Source organism: Carlito syrichta, unplaced genomic scaffold (genome assembly GCF_000164805.1).
Source record: "Carlito syrichta isolate Samal-C Ts95f unplaced genomic scaffold, Tarsius_syrichta-2.0.1 Scaffold303676, whole genome shotgun sequence".
NCBI classification, from domain to species: Eukaryota; Metazoa; Chordata; class Mammalia; order Primates; family Tarsiidae; genus Carlito; species Carlito syrichta.
The window spans coordinates 99,510-118,828 of record NW_007247772.1 but is presented as its reverse complement, the minus strand read 5'-3'; the positions used below and the strand labels follow the sequence as shown (position 1 = coordinate 118,828).

Below are 19,319 nucleotides of genomic sequence, written 5' to 3'. Positions count from 1 at the left end.
CCAGTCTGGGCGACAGAGTGAGACTCCAACTCAAAAAATAAATTAATTAATTAAAAAATATATATATATATATACCAAGACTATTTGTAGAGATCTTTATCTCTCTATATTTTGTTCTTCTTTTTAAAATATTTTTTAAAATTTGAGAACCATCGCTCACATTTTACAGACTCTATCTATCAATCTATCAATCTATCCATCAATCATATATCTATCATCTAGTTGTATTCCCAGAAAAAAACTGATTTTTTTTGGTGGACAGCTACCATTTTGACATACTTTTGTTAATAAAATTCATTGAGGCTATGAAATTTGCTCTGAGCACTGCTTTAGAACTTTAGATTCTAGTATGAGTTGTTTTCATTATTATTATTTCCTATGTGTCCTGTAGTTTGGGTTTTTAAAAATGTACACGTAGGGTTTAAAAAATTTATTCCATTATTGATTTCTAGTTTTTGCGTTGTGATCAGATAATGATGTCTGTTTTATTTATATGCCTTGGAATTGATTCCGATTTTCCTTGCCATCAATTTTGTAAATATTCAAAGGACACATGAAAAGAAGACATGTTTTTCTGTTCTCAGGATACAGAGTATATTTTCAGGCTATAGAGTTTATTTACATTAAATCTTCTATAGTAAGTATTTTATTTAGGTCTTCTCTATCTGTACTTTTTGTCATTTTTATTCATTTAAATAGCTGTCATATACTGAGAGAGGTAAAATGAATTTTACATTTTTATGTTCCCCCTTATAATTTCTGTAATTTGATAGTAAAGTCTGTCAAAGACATGACACAAGCACAAAAAGAAAATGACAGATCAATACTTTCTAAATGTTAGGAAACAGAATTCAGCAACATACTAAAATATACATCATGACCAAACAGGGTTTATTCCAGGGATGAAATGATGACTTAATGTTAAGAAATCTATTACAGCATTAATAGTTCAAATGAGAAAAATCATGATTTCAATAAAAAATCATACTATATCAATAAAGTCTAAAAAGGCATGCAATTTAATCGAATACACATTGATTTTTAACAAATTTAAAAAACAGGAACAGATGAGCATACTATAAAAATTTCTACCTAAATCTCAAAGTTAATATCATCTTTTTTTATACCACCTTTAATGAGAAAACTATATCAAGCTATTATATAACTTCAAAAGGTTTCCTACTATTTAGATAATTTTATAACAAAACATTAGCAGTATCTGATATCTTGATTGTAGTTGAAAATACTATATAGCCTACATTTAATTGGAGTTAAAACTTGATTAAATTTGATATTAAATCTAGTGACTTAAGAGCAATTATGTCATGTTCATGTTGAACAATAAAATATTTAATATTATATTTTCATAAAAAGAAAAGTAAAAAATATTCTTACTTAAAGCAGTGTGTTATGGAGTCAAAATACTGACATACAGTGGGAAAAATCACTTCTTAAAGAATCATTTGACTGGTTATCAAGTACTGCAGTGGCACAAATTTCTGATGACTAAGAAATACTTGTTTATTTAGATTTTAAACTCCTTTCATAACTATGTTGTCAAACTTTCAGTTCCCACTGTACCTGTTGGTTTCAGGAGATTCCAGATGTCCTTGCACTTATGGATCTGCTCAAGTGCACGATTCAGTAACCTGGTCTATTTGGTAACAATGCAACAGGATAATTAGTCTCAACAAAAAGGAACTTTAAGCATATTAAAATCTCATATAGCATATCATTTTCATTAAAACAGTAAAAATAAAATAATAGAAAAATGATAGCTTAAACTGAAAATGTGGAATTTATATAGAAATATTAGCCTCTATTTGCTCTTTTCCTTATTTGCTCCAGAAAAATGAGGATTAAGTAGAAAACCTTGAGCATTATCAATTTCTTTAATGAGCCTGAACAGAAGAAAAGCACTTCTAGATTGGTGGTGTGAGGAGCTGCATAGACTCTCTCCCCAGAAAAACAATCATAACTGGTGAGAATTATAAAACACAATCAATTGCCCCAAGGAAATAAAGAAAATGGAGAAACATGAATTCCAGGAAATCTACTATGTCTCAATAAGAACAGTGATAGCCTGTGACATTTAAGCCATGGCCCACTCACTATCCCCCAGTTCAGTGTGATATAAGCACTACTTTAGATGTGCATGGCTGAGAATATGGGATTTGTTTTACCCTCAGATTCTGGGCTAGGGATTCCCAGGAAGGCCAGACTGCTAGCCCTTCTCATTCCTCCCATGTCTGTATTGTAGAAGATCTGTTGTTTATAAGCACAGCTCAGAGGCCTGTTGCTCTTTTTCTCTACCCAGCTTCCATTTGTAAGGCAAAAGCTTTACACCAGGAATATCAAGTTCAGAATACTGGATCTCAACAGTTTTCATCTCAGCTGCTTATAAGACAGAGTTTCCTTGCTGGGAGTGGCAAGCCAAGGATATCAGGAACTACAACTCTCACTCAATTTCCACTCATAGAGGTTGATTGTCACTCTGATAGAAGTGGGCTCTGTGCCTGCCCCTAGCTCCAAAACAGTGGGTCAGAGTTTCTGCTCAGTAGGAGGAGCAGGTCATTAGAAGAGAGAGCTCTGTAGCACTTCCTAAAGGAAATGACTTTAATTGGAACAGAGCCTGGGTAAGTTTAAGGGCACTGTATAAAATCACAGAGATTTTGGTAGTGAGCAATCAAGAAGAGGCTGGTAGCTCAACGATATTAACAAGCAAAAACAATAAACCAACTAAAAGTTTATAGGAAAAAAACAGGTGAAGACACCTTTGGAGGAGATCTCTACTCCTCCAAAAGGGTCTTATTTTAATTGGAACAGGCTGAGGAGCAATGTATCCCCAAGAGCATTTTTAACAAACACACACACAGTAATCACCTAGCAATTAGTCAAGACTAACAGCTGGATGTGATACCCATAGAAGAAGACCTTCTAGAGGCTTAAGAGGGAGATTAGGAAAAGAGATAGTTTAAAGGAACCACCCTGCTAAAACCACTGTCATCTCTTATTGATAGAGAATTCAAGGCGACTGCCACACGCAAAGACTGTTCCTGCTGAGGAGTGATATCAGAGTCTATATACTAATGAGGAAAATAGACTCCATGGAACTAGTCCAGCCAAGTCACTAAACACATAAAGAAGTAAACATTAACAACAATGAACCACACAGGGGGATCAGTATCCAAAGATGCTACAATATATTATCTCAAATGCTCAGTTTTCAACAAAAAGTTATAAGATGTGCAAAGAAATAAGAAAATATGATCCATACACAGGAAAAAAGCAGGTAAGAGGGAATGACTTTGAAAATGCCCATATGTTAAACTTAACAGACACAGATTTCAAAGAAGCTATTTTACACATGTTCAAATAAGTGAAGAAAACCATACTTAAGGAAGGTATGACAATGCTCATCAAATGTTGAATCTCAGTAAAGAGATAAAAATTATAAAAATCAAGTGGAAACTCTAGTTGAAAACTTTAATTACTAAAATAAAAATCACTATAGGGCAGGGGTCCTCAAACTTTTAAAACAGGGGGCCAGTTCACTGTCCCTCAGACCGTTGGAGGGGCGGACTATAGTTAAAAAAAAAAGGAATTTGTTCATAGTTTTTTTTTTTAAACTATAGTCCGCCCCTCCAATGGTCTGAGGGACAGTGAATTGGCCCCCTGTTTTAAAAGTTTGAGGACCTCTGCTAGGGGATCAACATCAGACTTGTGTTGACAGAAATAATCAGCAAACGTGAAACTAGATAAACAGATTATGAAATACGAAGAACAGAATGAAAAAGAAGAAAAACAAACAAAGTTTCAGTATAATGTGGGACACAATTAAGTACATCATAATGGGATTACCAAAAAGATCGGAGAGAAGGAAGAAAAAAAATATTTTTGAGTTGGAGTCTTATTCTGTTGCTCAGGCTGGAGTGTAATGACACAATCATGGCTCACTGCAGCCTTGACCTCTAGGGCTCAGGCAATCCTTCTGCATCATCCTCCTAAGTAGCTGGAACTACAGGTGCACACCATCATGCCCAGCTAATTTTTTACATTTTTTTTGTAGAGAAAAGCTCTTGCTATGTTGCTCAGTCTGGTCTCAAACTCCCAGACTCAAGCAATTTTCCCACCTTGGCCTCCCAAAGTCCTGGGATTACATGCATGATCCACTATGCCCAATTGGAAAGAATATTTATTTATTTATTGAGTTGGAGTCTCACTCTGTTGCCCAGACTGGAGTGCAGTGGCCACTCCCGGCCACCACAGCCTCCACCTGCTGGGCTCCAGTGATCCTTCTGCCTCAGCCTTCCATGTAGCTGGAACTACAAGTGTGTGCTACCACGCCCGGCTAATTTTTTGATTTATTGTAGAGATGAGGTCTTGCCAAGTTGCCCAGGCGGGTCTCAAACCCACGGGCTCAGGCAATCCACTCACCTCAGCCTCCCAAAGCATGGAATTACAGGCTGAGCCACCGAGCCCGGCTAAAATATATATATTTTTAATGGCTGAAAACTTCTCAATTTTGAGAAAAACATTCATTTATACATCCAAGAAGCCCAAAAAATCTACGCAGAATCAACAAATGAAAAGAGATCCAGCCCAGATACGTTATAGTCAAAATGATAAAAGACAGAGAGAAAAAGACCTCATCACATACAAAGGGAAACTCATAACAGGTGACTTATACTTAAAAACAATGTTGGCCAGAAGGAAGTGGGATAACCTATTCAAAGTGATCAAAGAAAAGTAATAGTCCACTAACAGTCTAATGTTCAGCAAAACTAACATTCTGAACTGAAGGTGAAATGAAGACAATCCCGGATAAACAAAAGCTGAAAGAATTTGTTGCTAAGAGATCTTTAAGTAAAAAGCAAGTAACACCAGATACTAATTTGAATCCAGATAAAAAAAGAACATCAGTAAAAGTAATATAAGACAGTATAAGTGTATATTTCTTCTTCTCTTAACTATTTAAAAAAGCAATTTCATTTTATATATATGGAAGGCCCCCAATGGAACGTATTTAGATAAAATTGTGTATTTATTCTTACATGTTTAAACTTCAGTCACTTTCAAAGTACTCGCTGGTTGATGCAATACACCTATTGAGATGCTTTTTCCACTGCTCAAAACAGTTTTTGAACTCATCAATTCTGATGTCATTTAGTGCTTCTGCCATTTTTTGTTTTACCTCTTTCACATTGGCAAAACATTTTTATTTGAGAACTTTTTCATCCGGGGAAACAAACAAACAAAAGTCACTCAGGGTGAGATTTGGTGAATAAGGAGGGTAGGGTATGGGAGTCATGCAGTTTTTGGTAAAAAAACTGTTGAACACTCACAGCATCATGTGGGCAGGGGCATTGTCATGGCAGAAGAACCAGTCACCTGTTTCCCACACAAAAAATCACTGAAGCCAAATGCAACCTCTTACAACAATGCTAGCTGGTACACTGATGCAGAGGGTTCCTATAACACTTACCTAGCAGGGGAAGCCTGTACTACAAGGGGCCTGACTTCCAAAAGATAATACTGGTTTTTTGGGGAGTTTCCTTGTTATCTGTATTGTCGGGCCTCTAACATAGAGGTCCTCAACCTTTTTGGCATCTGGGACCAGTTTCATGGAAGACAATTTTTCCATGGACCCGAGGTGGGGAGCGAGTGGTTTTGGGATGATTCAGGCGCATTACATTTATTGTGCACTTTATTTCTATTATTATTGCATTGTAATATATAATGAAATAATTATACAAGTCGCCATGATGCAGGATAAGTGGGAGCCCTGAGCTTGTTTTCATGCAACTAGACGGTACCATCTGGAGGTGATGGGAGACAGTGACACCCAAAGTGTGTCGCTTATGTCCAGTCTGCTCTGTAATCTCATTTTGGTTGCTGTCACTGCAGGCTTTTCAGGGTTTTTGTGGCAATCTCAGGATATTCCGCCTTGGCTTTAATCCAGAACATATGGGGATCTGAAGTTTTCTCAAACATACTTTTAAGGCCACCACCATTTGTGATCTCAAGCAGTTGATCCTCTTCTAGCATGGACAAAGTCAATTCACCTGGCTTATTCACAAATGGCTCGCAGATCCATTCCTTTCCAGTCTGGGAATCTTTGTGGTTGGAAAGTAATTCTCAAACTCTTTCGAAAGTTGAGATAGGTGATCATGTACAAGCTAGGAGAAAGAAGGCCCTAGCTCAGTTTCTTTCAAAATCTCTGCTAATGTTTGAAACATGTTAAAAATCCCAATGTTCACTCATTGCCCCCATACTTCTAGTTTGTCTTTGAATGTAGCCACTTTATCTGCCAACTTGAACACAACTGCCATTCTCCCATGAAGCAACAGATTGAATTCATTGAGAAAGGTGAATATATCATACAAGTAAGCAAGTTCTGCGATCATTCTGTGTCACTGAAATGTGCTGCCTGCCAGTGGTGACTGTTTTTCTAAAAGAAATCTCTGCAGTGGCTCTACCTCAAAAATTCTGGCCAGTGATCTACCTTTAGAAAGCCATCTCACTTCTGTGTAAGAGAAGGTATGTGTAACATGAGTTAAGGGCATGCACTTTAATGTGGTCGATAATTTTAATCACATCCTGCAAAGCATTGTTAAGTTCAGGTGACATTTTTTAACTAGCCAGCATTTCTCTATGGATGACACAGTGCACAGACTCACATTCAGAAGTGACTTCTTTGACCTGAGTAGTGAAACCAGAAAGCTGCTCCATCTGTACATATACCAACACAAAGTGACCAATTCAGTTTTCCTGATATGTACTCATTCAAAGACTTGAATAGTTCTGCAGCTGTGGTATTGCTTGGCAACAAAAGTGCATATAACATATCCTCATGAACATCCTTCTGAAAAATATATCACACAAAGACAAGCATTGTTGCCTTGTTGTCAACACTGGTAGACTCATCAACCTGGACTGTGTACCATGATTCAGTAATCCTCTCTAACAATTGTGCCTCAATATCCTCTGCTATTATTTCATCAATTTGTCTAGCTATAGTGCCACCTTTTGAACTGTAGCCTCTCCTAAAAGTTCATGACAAATGCCCTTAGCAGCAGTTAGGATCAACTCTTCACCAATAGTAAAGGGTTTCTTAGCTTTAGCAATGCGGTTAGCCACTAAGAATGATGCTCTCAGTGAAGACACATTTGAAGAAGTGATGGCTGTCAATAATTGCTTCTATTCTTCGTATTCACGTTTTTTTCCTTTTGAAAAATGTCAAAGGCTTGTCTTTTTAATGTGGGGTGCTTGGTCTCCATGTGGTGAAGCAGTTTTGAAGGTTTCATAGCTTCATTGGATAGCTGGTCACCAGATATACAAAGCAAGCTTGGAGAATGTGAATCACTTGTTGCAATGAACCAGTAATTTAAGTAGGAATCTTGGTATTTTCTTTTACATGCAGCTTTCTTTTTGTTGGCGGTCTTAGAGTCTTCTGCTGTCTCATCATTGGGTCTTTCCCCCTTTTCTAAGAAGTTCCCTAGTGACATTTGTTTTTTATTCATTTTCGCTAGGGTTAGCCTGTGGACTCACCAAAACTGTGACCAAGACAAGTGTGCAGTGTGGGAAAGAGGCATGGATGGAAGTGGTAAATAAAATAATGGGCAGGCTATGTGTGGACTAAAATGTCAGATTTTGACTTAAAGCCTGTCACCAGGAGCAGCTGTACAATTAAAGTAAATCAACTCACTTGCCACGCACTAATAGGGTTTTTATACAAGTCTGCAGGCAATTGATTTATTATGGTCTCTGTGCAGTCAAACCTCACTGCTAATGTTAATCTGTATTTGCAGCCGCTCCCCACACTAGCATCACCAACTCAGCTCTACCTCAGATCATCAGGCATTAGATTCTCATAAGGAGCACGTATTCTGGATCCCTCACAGGTGCAGTTCACAATAGGGTTCACACTCCTATAAGAATCTAATGCTGCTGCTGAACTGACAGAAGATGGAGCTCAGGTGATGTGAGCAAAGGGGAGCAGTTGTAAATACAGATAAAGCTTCACTTGCTAGCAGCTCACCTCCTGCTGTGTGGCCTGGTTCCTAACACACCACAGACCAGTACTGGCCCATGGCTGGGGATTGGGGATGCCTACTATAACGTATGGAAATGTAATGTATTTGACAATAACAGCACAAAAGAGACAGGTGGGAAGAAAGTTGCTTTTGAGTAAGAAAATGAGACCTATGGTAACTCTAAACTACAAGAAAAATAAGGAGAAGCAAATATGATGATCAATATAAGAAATCATAATATATACTTGCTCTCCTTTCTTCTCTGAGTTTCTTTAAAAAGCATAAAATTATATAAAGTTATACTATAAGGTATATTATTATGTTTGAAAACATATATAGATATAATATGTATAACAAAATAGCACAAAAAGAAAAGGACAGAACTAATAGGAATAACATTTCTATATCTCACTGGACTTGGGTTCATAATTTGATATCAATTCTGATAAATTAAGACCTACAGGCCGGGCTCGGTGGCTCAGCCTGTAATCCCAGCACTTTGGGAGGCCAAGGTAAGTGGATTGCCTGAGCCCGCGGGTTCGAGACCCGCCTGGACAACTTGGCGAGACCTCATCTCTACAATAAATCAAAAATTAGCCGGGCGTAGTAGCACGCGCCTGTAGTTCCAGCTACTTGGAAGGCTGAGGCGGAAGGATCGCCGGAGCCCAGCAGGTAGAGGCTGCAGTGGCCGGAAGTGACCACTGCACTCCAGTCTGGGTGACAGAGTGAGACTCCAACTCAAAAAAAAAAAAAAAAAAGAAGACCTACAAGAGGGACCCAAAAAAACCCCAGAGTTATCTTTTGTAGGGCGCACCCCTTGAAGTACACTCAAAATTTGTTCCTCCAGATCAATTGGTCAAGATTTTTATCTGGAAGTTTTGAGAAGGCTGCATCACAGTTTATAGAAGAAATGTCCTGAGGTGTGGCAAACAGGTGACTGGTTTTTCCACCATGACACTGCACCTGCCCACACTGCACTGAGTGTTCAGCAGTTTTTGGAATGACACTGACATTTTTTGTTTCCCCAGATGAAAAAAGCCCTCCAAGGGAAATGTTTTGTCAATGTGGAAGAAGCGAAATAAAAAATGGCAGAACCACTAAAAGGCATCAAAATTGATGAGTTCAAGAACTGTTTTGAGCAGTGGAAAAAGCATCTCAATAGGTATATTGCTTCAAACAAAGAGTACTTTGAAGGTGAGTGAAGTTTAAACATGTAAGAATAAATACACAAATTTTTATAAATAAATTCCAGGATTTTTTTGGTTTTCCCTAGTATATTGTAAGCCCTAGAATGACAACTAGGAAAATAACTCAAAAAATTGTGTGAAAATCATTAAAGGAACTAAAATGTTACATCAGAAAACACTAATTTAATGCAAAAGAAAGGAGTAATTGAGAAAAACAGGAACAAGAAATACATAAAACATAGGAAAACCAATAACTAAAATGCTGAAGTAAATTCAACCATAAAATAATAACATCAAATTTGACCATATTAAACAATCTAATAAAAGGAAAAGACTGCATGTATCATTATATAAAAAAACATGATCCAACTATATTCTGTTTACAGGAGACATGCATTACATTCAAAGATACAAATAGGGTAATTGTAAAAGGATGAAAAAAAGTCATGCTATGGAAACATTGACCATAAGAATGTTAGAGTAACACTACTAATATAACACAAAAATAGACTTTAAAACAAAAAATGTTACTAGGAACGAAAAGGGAAATTTTATAATGCTAAAAGGGTCAATCTATCAGAAATATATAGTGGTTGTATATGTACCTTACAAAAGAGCCCCAAAATACACGAAACAAAATTTGACAGAATTGAAGAGCGAAATAGATAATTCAACAATAAGAGTTGAAGGCTTCAATATCCCACTTGAAATAACAGATAGAACAACTAGGCAGAAAATCATCAGGGATATAGAAAACTTGAAGAACCCTATAAATCTACTTGATCTAACAAACACCCATAAAACATTTTACCAACCCAAGCAGAATAGACATTCTTCTCAAATACACATGGTACTTTCTTCAGGATAGACCATCTGCTAAGCCATAACACAATCTTCAAATAAATTTAAAATAACTTAAGTCACACAAAGCATGTATTCTGACCACAGTGGAATAAAATTAGAAATCTATCAGGGAAAAAAACTTGGGAAATTCATAAATATGTGGAAATCAAACAAATGATTCCTAAGTAACCAATGGGTCAAATAAGAAATCACCATGAAAATTAGAAAATACTTTGAAATGAATGAAAAGAAAAACATAACATACCAAATTTATGGGATGAAGCTAATGTAGTTCTTAGAGAGCATTTACAGCTGTAAAAGTTGTTACTAAAAAAAGATTTACCTCAAATCAGTAACCTAAAGTTCCACCTTAAGAAATTGAAAAAAACTAAATTACGCCTTAAGCAAGCAGAAGAAAGAAAATAATAAAGATTAAAGTGGGAATTAATGAAATAGAGACCAGAAATTGGAAATAAATGCCCATCAATGAATGAGTGGATAAAAAATGGGGTATAGTTATACAAAGAAATATTATTCAGCTATAAAAAAGAATGAAATATGGATACATGTTACAACATGAAGAGTCTTGAAAACATTAAAAATTTATAAAAGCCCCTGAAAACCGGAACAAGACAAGGTTGCCCACTCTCACCCCTCCTTTTCAACATAGTTTTGGAAGTCCTAACTAGAGCAATCAGACAAGAGAAGGAGATCAGCGGTATCCAAATAGGAAAACAGGAAGTCAAGTTATTCCTCTTTGCAAACAACATGATTCTATACCTCGAAGACCCAAGAGAATCTGTCAAAAACCTCCTTGCACTGATAAGGGACTTTGGCAAAGTCTCAGGGTATAAAATCAATGTGCAAAAGACAGTCGCATTTCTATGCACCAACAACAAACAGAAACCCAAATAAAAAGCACAATCCCATTTACAATGGCCAGAAAAAAAAATCAAATACCTTGGCATCTTCCTAACCAGAGACGTGAAAGTCCTTTACAATGAAAACTACAAAACATTGCTCAAGGAAATTAAAGATGACACAAACAAATGGAAAAATATTCTAAGTTCATGGACTGAAAGAATCAACATTGTTAAGATGTCCATCCTACCCAAAGCAATCTACAGATTTAACGCCAATACACATTAAGTGCCAGCAGTATTCTCCTCAGACCTGGCAATGACAACACAGGAATTCATATGGAAACATAAATGACTATAAATCGCCAAAACAATCCTCAGCAAAACAAACAAACAAACAAAGCAAGAGGTATCACACTCCCAGGCTTTAAACTCTATTATAACACTACAATAATAAAAACAGCCTGGTATTGGTACAAGAACAGGCATATAGACCAATGGAACAGGATAGAGATTCCAGAAGCAAAACCTCAATTTCTCAACCAACTCATCTTTGACAAAGCCTTCACCATCGACTTGGGGAGAGGAGAACCTATTCAGTAAATGGTGCTGGGAAAACTGGCTGACCACGTGCAGAAGATTAAAACAAGATCCCTACCTACCACCATACACAAAGATCAACTCTAAATGGATCAAAGACCTAAATGTAAAGCATCAAACTGTAAGAACCAGAGAAAACGCAGGAAATACCCTTAAGGAAATTGGAACTGGCAACCAATTCCTGATCAAAACCCCAAGTGCCCATGCCATAAGAAATAAGATAGACAAGAGGGACCTCATCAAACTGACAAGCTTCTGCAAAGAAACCATCAAGAGAGCAAGGAGACAGCCCACAGACTGGGAAAAAATGTTTGCCAACTGTATATCTGACAAAGGCCTAACATCTAGGATCTACAAGGAACTCAAACATGCTGAAAAGAAAAAAACAAACAGCCCCATTACAAAGTGGGCAAAAGATATGAATAGACAGTTCTCAAAAGAAGACATATGAGCAGTCAACAGACACATGAAAAAATGCGTAGTCTCACTAGTCATCAAAGAAATGCAAATTAAAACTACACTGAGATACTACCTAACTCCAGTCAGGATGGCCATCATCAATAACTCAAAAAACAACAGATGCTGGAGAGAATGCAGCAAAAAGGGAACACTTTTACACTGTTGGTGGGAGTGTAATCTAGTATAGCCTCTGTGGAAAACAGTGTGGCAATTCCTAAAAGATCTAAAAGTCGACCTTCAATATGACCCCGCAATCCCCCTACTGGGAATATATGTGGTAGAACTCAAATCACTCTATAAAAAAGATACCTGTACATGTATGTTTATCACAGCATTGTTCACAGTAGCAAGAACATGGAACCAACCGTGCAGCCCATCAAAAGAGGACGGGACAGGCCGGGCTCGGTGGCTCAGCCTGCAATCCCAGCACTTTGGGAGGCCGAGGTGAGTGGATTGCCTGAGCCCACGGGTTCGAGACCCGCCTGGGCAACTTGACGAGACCTCATCTCTACAATAAATCAAAAATTAGCTGGGTGTGGTAGCATGCGCCTGTAGTTCCAGTTACTTGGAAGGCTGAGGTGGAAGGAGAGCCAGAGCCCAGCAGGTCGAGGCTGCAGTGGCCGGGAGCGGTGACTGCACTCCAGTCTGGGTGACAGAATGAGACTAACTCAAAAAAAAAAGAGGACTGGACAAAAAAAAAAAATATGGTACATATACATGATGGAATATTATGCAGACATAAAAAACAAAATCATGAACTTCACAGCAACCTGGACGGACTTAGAGTCTATAATACTGAGTGCTCTTTCATAGAAACAAAGAACTGAGTATCACATGTTCTCACTCATAAGCGGACCTTGAACAATTATCATAATACTATAAGAGAATGATTGGCAGTAGTGGGGAACTGCTGAGAGGGGAGCGGGGAAGTGGGATAGGCAATAGTGGGAATCTGCCTGGGGAAGGAGGGGGCACACCTCATTAACAAGGGTACCTGCATAATGAACATATGTACACCTAACCCTGAATTGTACCCCACATCTTTAAAATAAAAACATTAAAAGGAAAAATAAACAAAACAAAATTTATAAAAGGAGTCAGTCAGAAGAAAACTACAATTGGTATGATGACATTTATATGAAATGTCCAGAATGGGCAAATCCATAGAAACAAAAAGATAGATTGTATACCAATTGGAGAGAAGAGAATCTAGCAAGTATGGGAAATTAGGAAGTTTTCTTTGTCCGAGTAAGAGAAACCAAGCAGGACGAGGAACTAGATCTTAAAATCAGACAGAAAATGCTGGTCTGACTTGGAGACAATTTTCTTAGCTTGAAAGAAACAATGTAAAGCACTAAGAACAAACCCCAAACACCAGTCTGGTATATGAGAAACTAAAATGTTGGAAGCTCTTAAAAGGGGTAATGTTTAAGAATATGATAGGGGCATTCAGGCAAAGGTAAGGAATTCTGTCTTGTAGAAACTAAGTTAATGATGAGATATTTAAGGATGTGGGACAAAGAAAGCAAATGCAATTGAGTGAAGAAAAACAAGCTAAGTAAATAATTTCAGATGGCTATTAAAGCTATGAAAATAGATGAGTTCTTCCTTAGAAGATGTGTGAAAATAAACAAAAGCGGAGGAAATGCTCTTATGGATCATATATAATCCCAGGGAGACAATGAAGACAAAGAATATTTGAAAACATATTTGAAAACAGTGATCCATGGGAAGGGGCATTTTTTTTTTTGAGTTGGAATCTCATTCTTGTCACCCAGGTTGGAGTGCAGTGGCATGCTCACAGCCACTGCAGCCTCGACCTGCTGAATTTAGGCAATCCTTTCTCCTCAGTCTTTCAAATAGCTGGAACTACAGACTCACGTCACCACATCTGGCTAGTTTTTGTGTTTTATTGTAGAGATGAGGTCTTACCAAGTTGCCCAGGCTGGTCTCGAACCCCCGGGCTCAGGCAATCCCCTCATCTCGACCTCCCAAAGTGCTGGGATTACAGGCTGAACCACCGCGCCCAGTCGGGAAGGGGCATTTTAAGCCGAGAGATATTCAATCTTCTTAAAAGAAGAGGCTAAGCCAAATGTAACTTTTGCTAAGGAAGGATTTAGCTACTACAAACTTTTCAAATCAAGATGCAGCTGGAATGGAGAAAAGGATTCTCTAAAGAGAATCAAAAAGAACTGCATCAGGGAAGGCAAACATACCAAGTAGTATACTGAACTCTTGTCTTTTCTTTGAAGGTTGTACATTACCTGTTCAAAAGTTGTTGAAGCTTTTCTCCCTTGCTCTAGATCAACTGCAGCTGCCATAAGTAAACATGTTTTCTGTGCAATCAGAATTACTTGATCAGGAGGACAAAACTGGGACATCTGATAAGAAATAACCAGAACATCAATGAATAGTGAGAATTCTGCCAGGTGAACACAAACAATCAGAATGAAGATCAGCAACTTCCTATCTGAATGAGAAAATTCAGCTGAAAAAGCACATGTCACCATAGAAATGACACTGACTGATTTGTGGTTTTAATTTTATATTACTTTTCATTGTTTTTAGTACCTTCCTAGAGATAAAAAGCTTCATTTCTTCCGTTTTCCTATTTTTTCCAGTGACAAGTACTATCATTTGCCCCTGTATTTCTATCTAGCAATTTACTTCTTGGTTTATGCTATAATTTCTAAGTGATTTTCCCCCGGGCAAGTAGATTTTCCCCTTTGTATTGAATAGAGTTAAAATTAGTACATATATTGTCATGGTTGAAAGAGACATTGTCAAATCTTGACAGGTCTTATGCATAACCTCATCATTAACCTTATCCTTTAGTTTCAGGAAAAACTTCCCGCTACTACAATAAACCTCTAGGCCACTTGGATTCTTACATGCCAATCCTATGTGCTATCACAAATGTCAAAACTAAAACCAATTTATTCACGTAATTAGAATAGAAATTATACCCAAAGATGCAAGGACTATTTCTTAGTCTTCCCAAACATTTAGTGATCGTAATAATCACAATTATTGAGTAGCATTTCATTACATTCAATCTCTTTGAGTCTTAGATTACTCTTATGTAATACAAGGGAGTTGTGCTTGGCTTAATTATCTCTACAATTCTTTCCAGCTCTAAAATTCTTGACATTTAATTGATCTAAACATATTATACTCCTGAATGTATATAAAGGATATTCTTTAGCTCCTTTCCTTTTATTCCCTCATCAATATTTGGTCCTCTTTCTGGCATGTAACGTCCACCTTGGAGGCTAACGACTATTTTAAAATGGTTATAGGGTGGCCATCATCAATAACTCAAAAAACACCAGCTGCTGGAAAGGATGCAGGGAAAAGGGAACACTTCTACACTGTTGGTGGGGGTATAAACTAGTACGACCTCTGTTAAAAACAGTGTGGCGATTCCTAAAAATCTAAAAATCGACCTCCCATATAACCAAGCAATCCCACTTCTGGGAATATACCTGGAGGAACTCAAACCATTCTATTAAAAAGATACCTGTGCACACATGTTTACTGCAGCACTATTCATGATAGCAAAAACACAAAACTACCTGTGCTTCCCATCGAAAGTAGACTGGATTTTAAAAAATGTGGTACACATACATGATGGAATATTACACTGCCATTAAGAAGGAAAAAATTATGAACTTCGCAGCAACTTGGATAGATTTAGAGTCTGTAATACTCAGTGACCTATCACAGAAACAAAGAACTGAATACCACATGTTCTCACTCATAAGCAGACCCTGAACAATTAGCAGAATAATAAAAGAAAGGGATTGGCAGTAGTGGGAAACTGCTGGGGTGGGGTGGGGGGAGCACACTTCATCAATAAAGGTACCTGATCTCAAACCAGGTGACGTGGGGACCAAAGTGAGGCCCAAACTTTACTTGTACAATGACCATCTGTAAACCTAACCCTGAATTGTACCTCACATCTTTAAAATAAAAATTTAAAGAAATAAAAAAAAATGGTTATGATTGAATAATTCACAATCATTACAAAGATCTTGCCCTAGGAAAAGTTATAAAGGAGGCCTAAGCTTCTTGTTGATCTTTTTTTTTTTTTAGTTCTTACAGTCTACAGATACTTATTCTATATTTCTATAAACTTATTCCCATAACCTCTCCTAATGTGTTGGTAATTGACAACTGCTTAGAGTATTCCACTCCTAAAGCTACTTACATTTTAATATAGGACTCTGGGAGACTGAAATCCCTTCAGAGACAAAGAAATAAGTCTTTAATGGTAAAACTTTAAGCTCCATGATGGTTGTTGGTGAATTTAGGTACAGGAAGATCTGCCCCATGTTCTTACATTTTACCTTATAAGGAACAAATTTTCCCTAGGTCATTCCTGCTTAGACATATATTAAAAGTTCCCAGAATGATAGACTATGCCAGTCTATACTCAGTCCTCTAAGATAGGCATAATGGACCACAACAGGTCCATACATGAGATACTTACTAGAAGAGACTTACTTTATAAGAAAGTATGAAAAACTCTCTCATTGTCACTGGGTCTTTGTCACATTGCACAGCCAAGTTCCAAGCTGAAAGTTAACATGAAACAATATAATTATGACAATCTATTGTTTAACCTATACCATTATAATCTCTGTTACCTACATCTTTAAGGTTAATATACTAGCAAGAGTTTCTCAGGGGTTAAAAATAAACTTTAGGTTTGTAGAGAAAAATTTTCAAGGTAAATTTAGAGACTTCTATCACTTCCAGTCTTCAATTCTAGACCAATAACCAATGGAGTTACTGCTGAATTTTTTTATAAGTTGGGGACACACAACAAGATTCTTAGTTGACAAAATCCATCTAAAAAAACTAGGATCACCAAGGAGCTCACCAACTGGTAGCGGTCAAAGTAAGTTAAAATTTAGCAAAAACCAAGGTGCATTAGAATCAAAGGCTGAAAAAATTTGCTGGAAAGATTCACATTTTCCAACAAGTAGTGGAAGCCCCCATTAGGCAACATTCAGTATGATCCTCACTTTGGAAAATAAAACATAAAGTGCAGTAAAAGTAGGAAATTACCTTTTCAAACTTTCAAAAGATTGATATCATCAAACTTTTCTATATTTCAAATGTTTGTTACTTTTCATTATTTTTTTTAAGTTTCTTAGAAGCCAGATTGCTGCATTTATTCCCTTTCTCCTAGATTAAAGCCCCATTAAGCCCCGCAAAGCAGGAAGAGGTTTATGTAGAGTCAGTCCACTTTGTGACAGTGATGCTTAATTGCTCTTGCTTGCTTATTACTGTAGTAACTGCTTCCACAATTTTAAAAATCATCTTTATTGAAATAGAGCCTACACAAAGTTTATTACACAGCTCATAATTATATAGTTTGATGAATTTTCAAAGAGTGAATATATTCATGTATCCACTACCAAGATAAAGAAAGATCTTGATCATTACCAGAAGCCCAGAATCTCTTACTTTTATTTTAATTTTTAATTTTAAATATGTGGGGTACAATTCAGGCTTAGGTATATAAATGTTCATTATGCAGGTACCCTTGTTGATGAAGTGTGCCCTCCCCTCCCCTGGCACTGCCAATCCTGCCCCTGCCCTCCCCTGGCAGTTTCCCACTACTGCCAATCCCTTTCTTATAGTATTATGATAGTTGTTCAAGGCCTGCTTATGAGTGAGAACATGTGATACTTGGTTCTTTGTTTCTATGATAGATCACTCAGTATTATAGTCCCTAAGTCCATCCAAGTTACTGCGCAGTTCATAACTCTGTCCTTCTTTATGGATGTATAATATTCCATCATGTATATGTACCACATTTTTTTATATAGTCCTCTTTCGATGGGTAGCATGGTTAGTTCCACGTTTTTGCTATTGTAAATAATGCTGCAATAAACATGCATGCGCAAGTATCTTTTTTATAGAATGATTTGAGTTCCTCTGGGTATATTCCCAGTAGGGAGACTGCAGGGTTGTATTGAAGATCGATTTTCAGATCCTTTAGAAATTGCCACACTGTTTTCCACAGAGGCTGTACTAGTTTACACTCTCACCAACACTGTAGTAGTGCTCCATTTTCACTGTATGCTCTCCAGCATGTTGTTTTTTGAGTTATTGATGATGGCCATCCTGACTGGAGTCAGGTGGTAGGTATCTCAGTGTGGTTTTATTTTAAATTTCTTTGATGACTAGTGAGGCTTAGCATTTTTTCATGTATCTGTTGGCTGCTCATATGTTTTCTTTAGAGAAGTATCTATTCATATCTTTTGCCCACTTTGTAATGGGGCTGTTTGTGTTTTTTCTTTTCGGCACTTCTGAGTTCCTTGTAGGCCTTTGTCAGATATACAGTTGGCAAATATTTTTTCCCAGTCTGTGAGCTGTTTCCCTGCTCTCTCAATGGTTTCTTTGGCTTTGTAGAAGCTTGTCAGTTTGATGAGGTCCCACTTGTCTATCTTATCTCTTATGGCATGGGTACTTGGGGTTTTCATCAGGGATTGGGTGTCAGTTCTAATTTCCCTAAGGGTATCTCAAGTTCTTACAGTTTGAGGTTTTACGTTTGGGTCTTTGATCCATTTAGAGTTGATTTTTGTGTATGGTGATAGATAGGGGTCTTGTTTTAATCTTCTGCATGTGGTCAGCTAGTTTTCCCAGCACCATTTACTGAATAGGCTCTCCTCTCCCCAGTGGTTGATGGTGGAGGCTTTGTCGAAAATGAGTTGGTTGAGAAATTGAGGTTTTGTTTCTGGAATCTCTATCCTGTTCCATTCGTCTATATGCTTGTTCTTGTACCAAGACCAGGCTATTTTGATTATTGTAGCTTTATAATAAACAAATCCTGCTTTTTTTTTTCTGCTGAGGATTGTTTTGGTGATTCGTGGTCGTTTATGTTTCCATATGAATTCCTGTATTGTCATTTCCAGGTCTAAGAAGAATGCTGCTGGTAATTTAATAGGTATTGCATTAAATCTGTAGATTGCCTTGCGTAGGAAAGACATCTTAACAATGTTGTTTCTTCCAATTCATGAATATGGAATTTTTTTCCATTTGTTTGTGTCATCTTTGATTTCTTTGTGCAGTGTTTTGTAGTTTTCGTTGCAAAGGTCTTTCATTTCTCTGGTTGGGAAGATGCCAAGGTATTTCTTTCTTTTTTTTTTGGTGGCTATTGTAAATGGGATTGTGTTTTTTATTTGGGTTTCTGTTTGTTTGTTGTTTGTGTATAGCAGAGGTCCTCAAACTTTTAAAACAGGGGGGGCCAGTTCACTGTTCCTCAGACCGTTGGAGGGGCGGACTATAGTTTTAAAAAAAACTATGAACAAATTCCTTTT

The 19,319-nt window shown here is 37.2% G+C and overlaps 1 protein-coding gene across 1 annotated transcript in view; it reads right to left on the bottom strand.

The window, feature by feature from the left end:
* The window catches only part of TEX11 (testis expressed 11), a 179,021-nt gene that overhangs the window by 73,856 nt on the left and 85,846 nt on the right, over positions 1-19,319 (bottom strand). The window contains exons 12-14 of the mRNA XM_021712871.1: positions 16,492-16,562; positions 14,245-14,366; positions 1,582-1,649 (exon numbers count right to left, since the gene is read on the bottom strand). Of these exons, the coding sequence (XP_021568546.1) occupies positions 1,582-1,649; positions 14,245-14,366; positions 16,492-16,562 (261 nt within the window). The remainder of the gene's footprint in view (positions 1-1,581; positions 1,650-14,244; positions 14,367-16,491; positions 16,563-19,319) is intronic.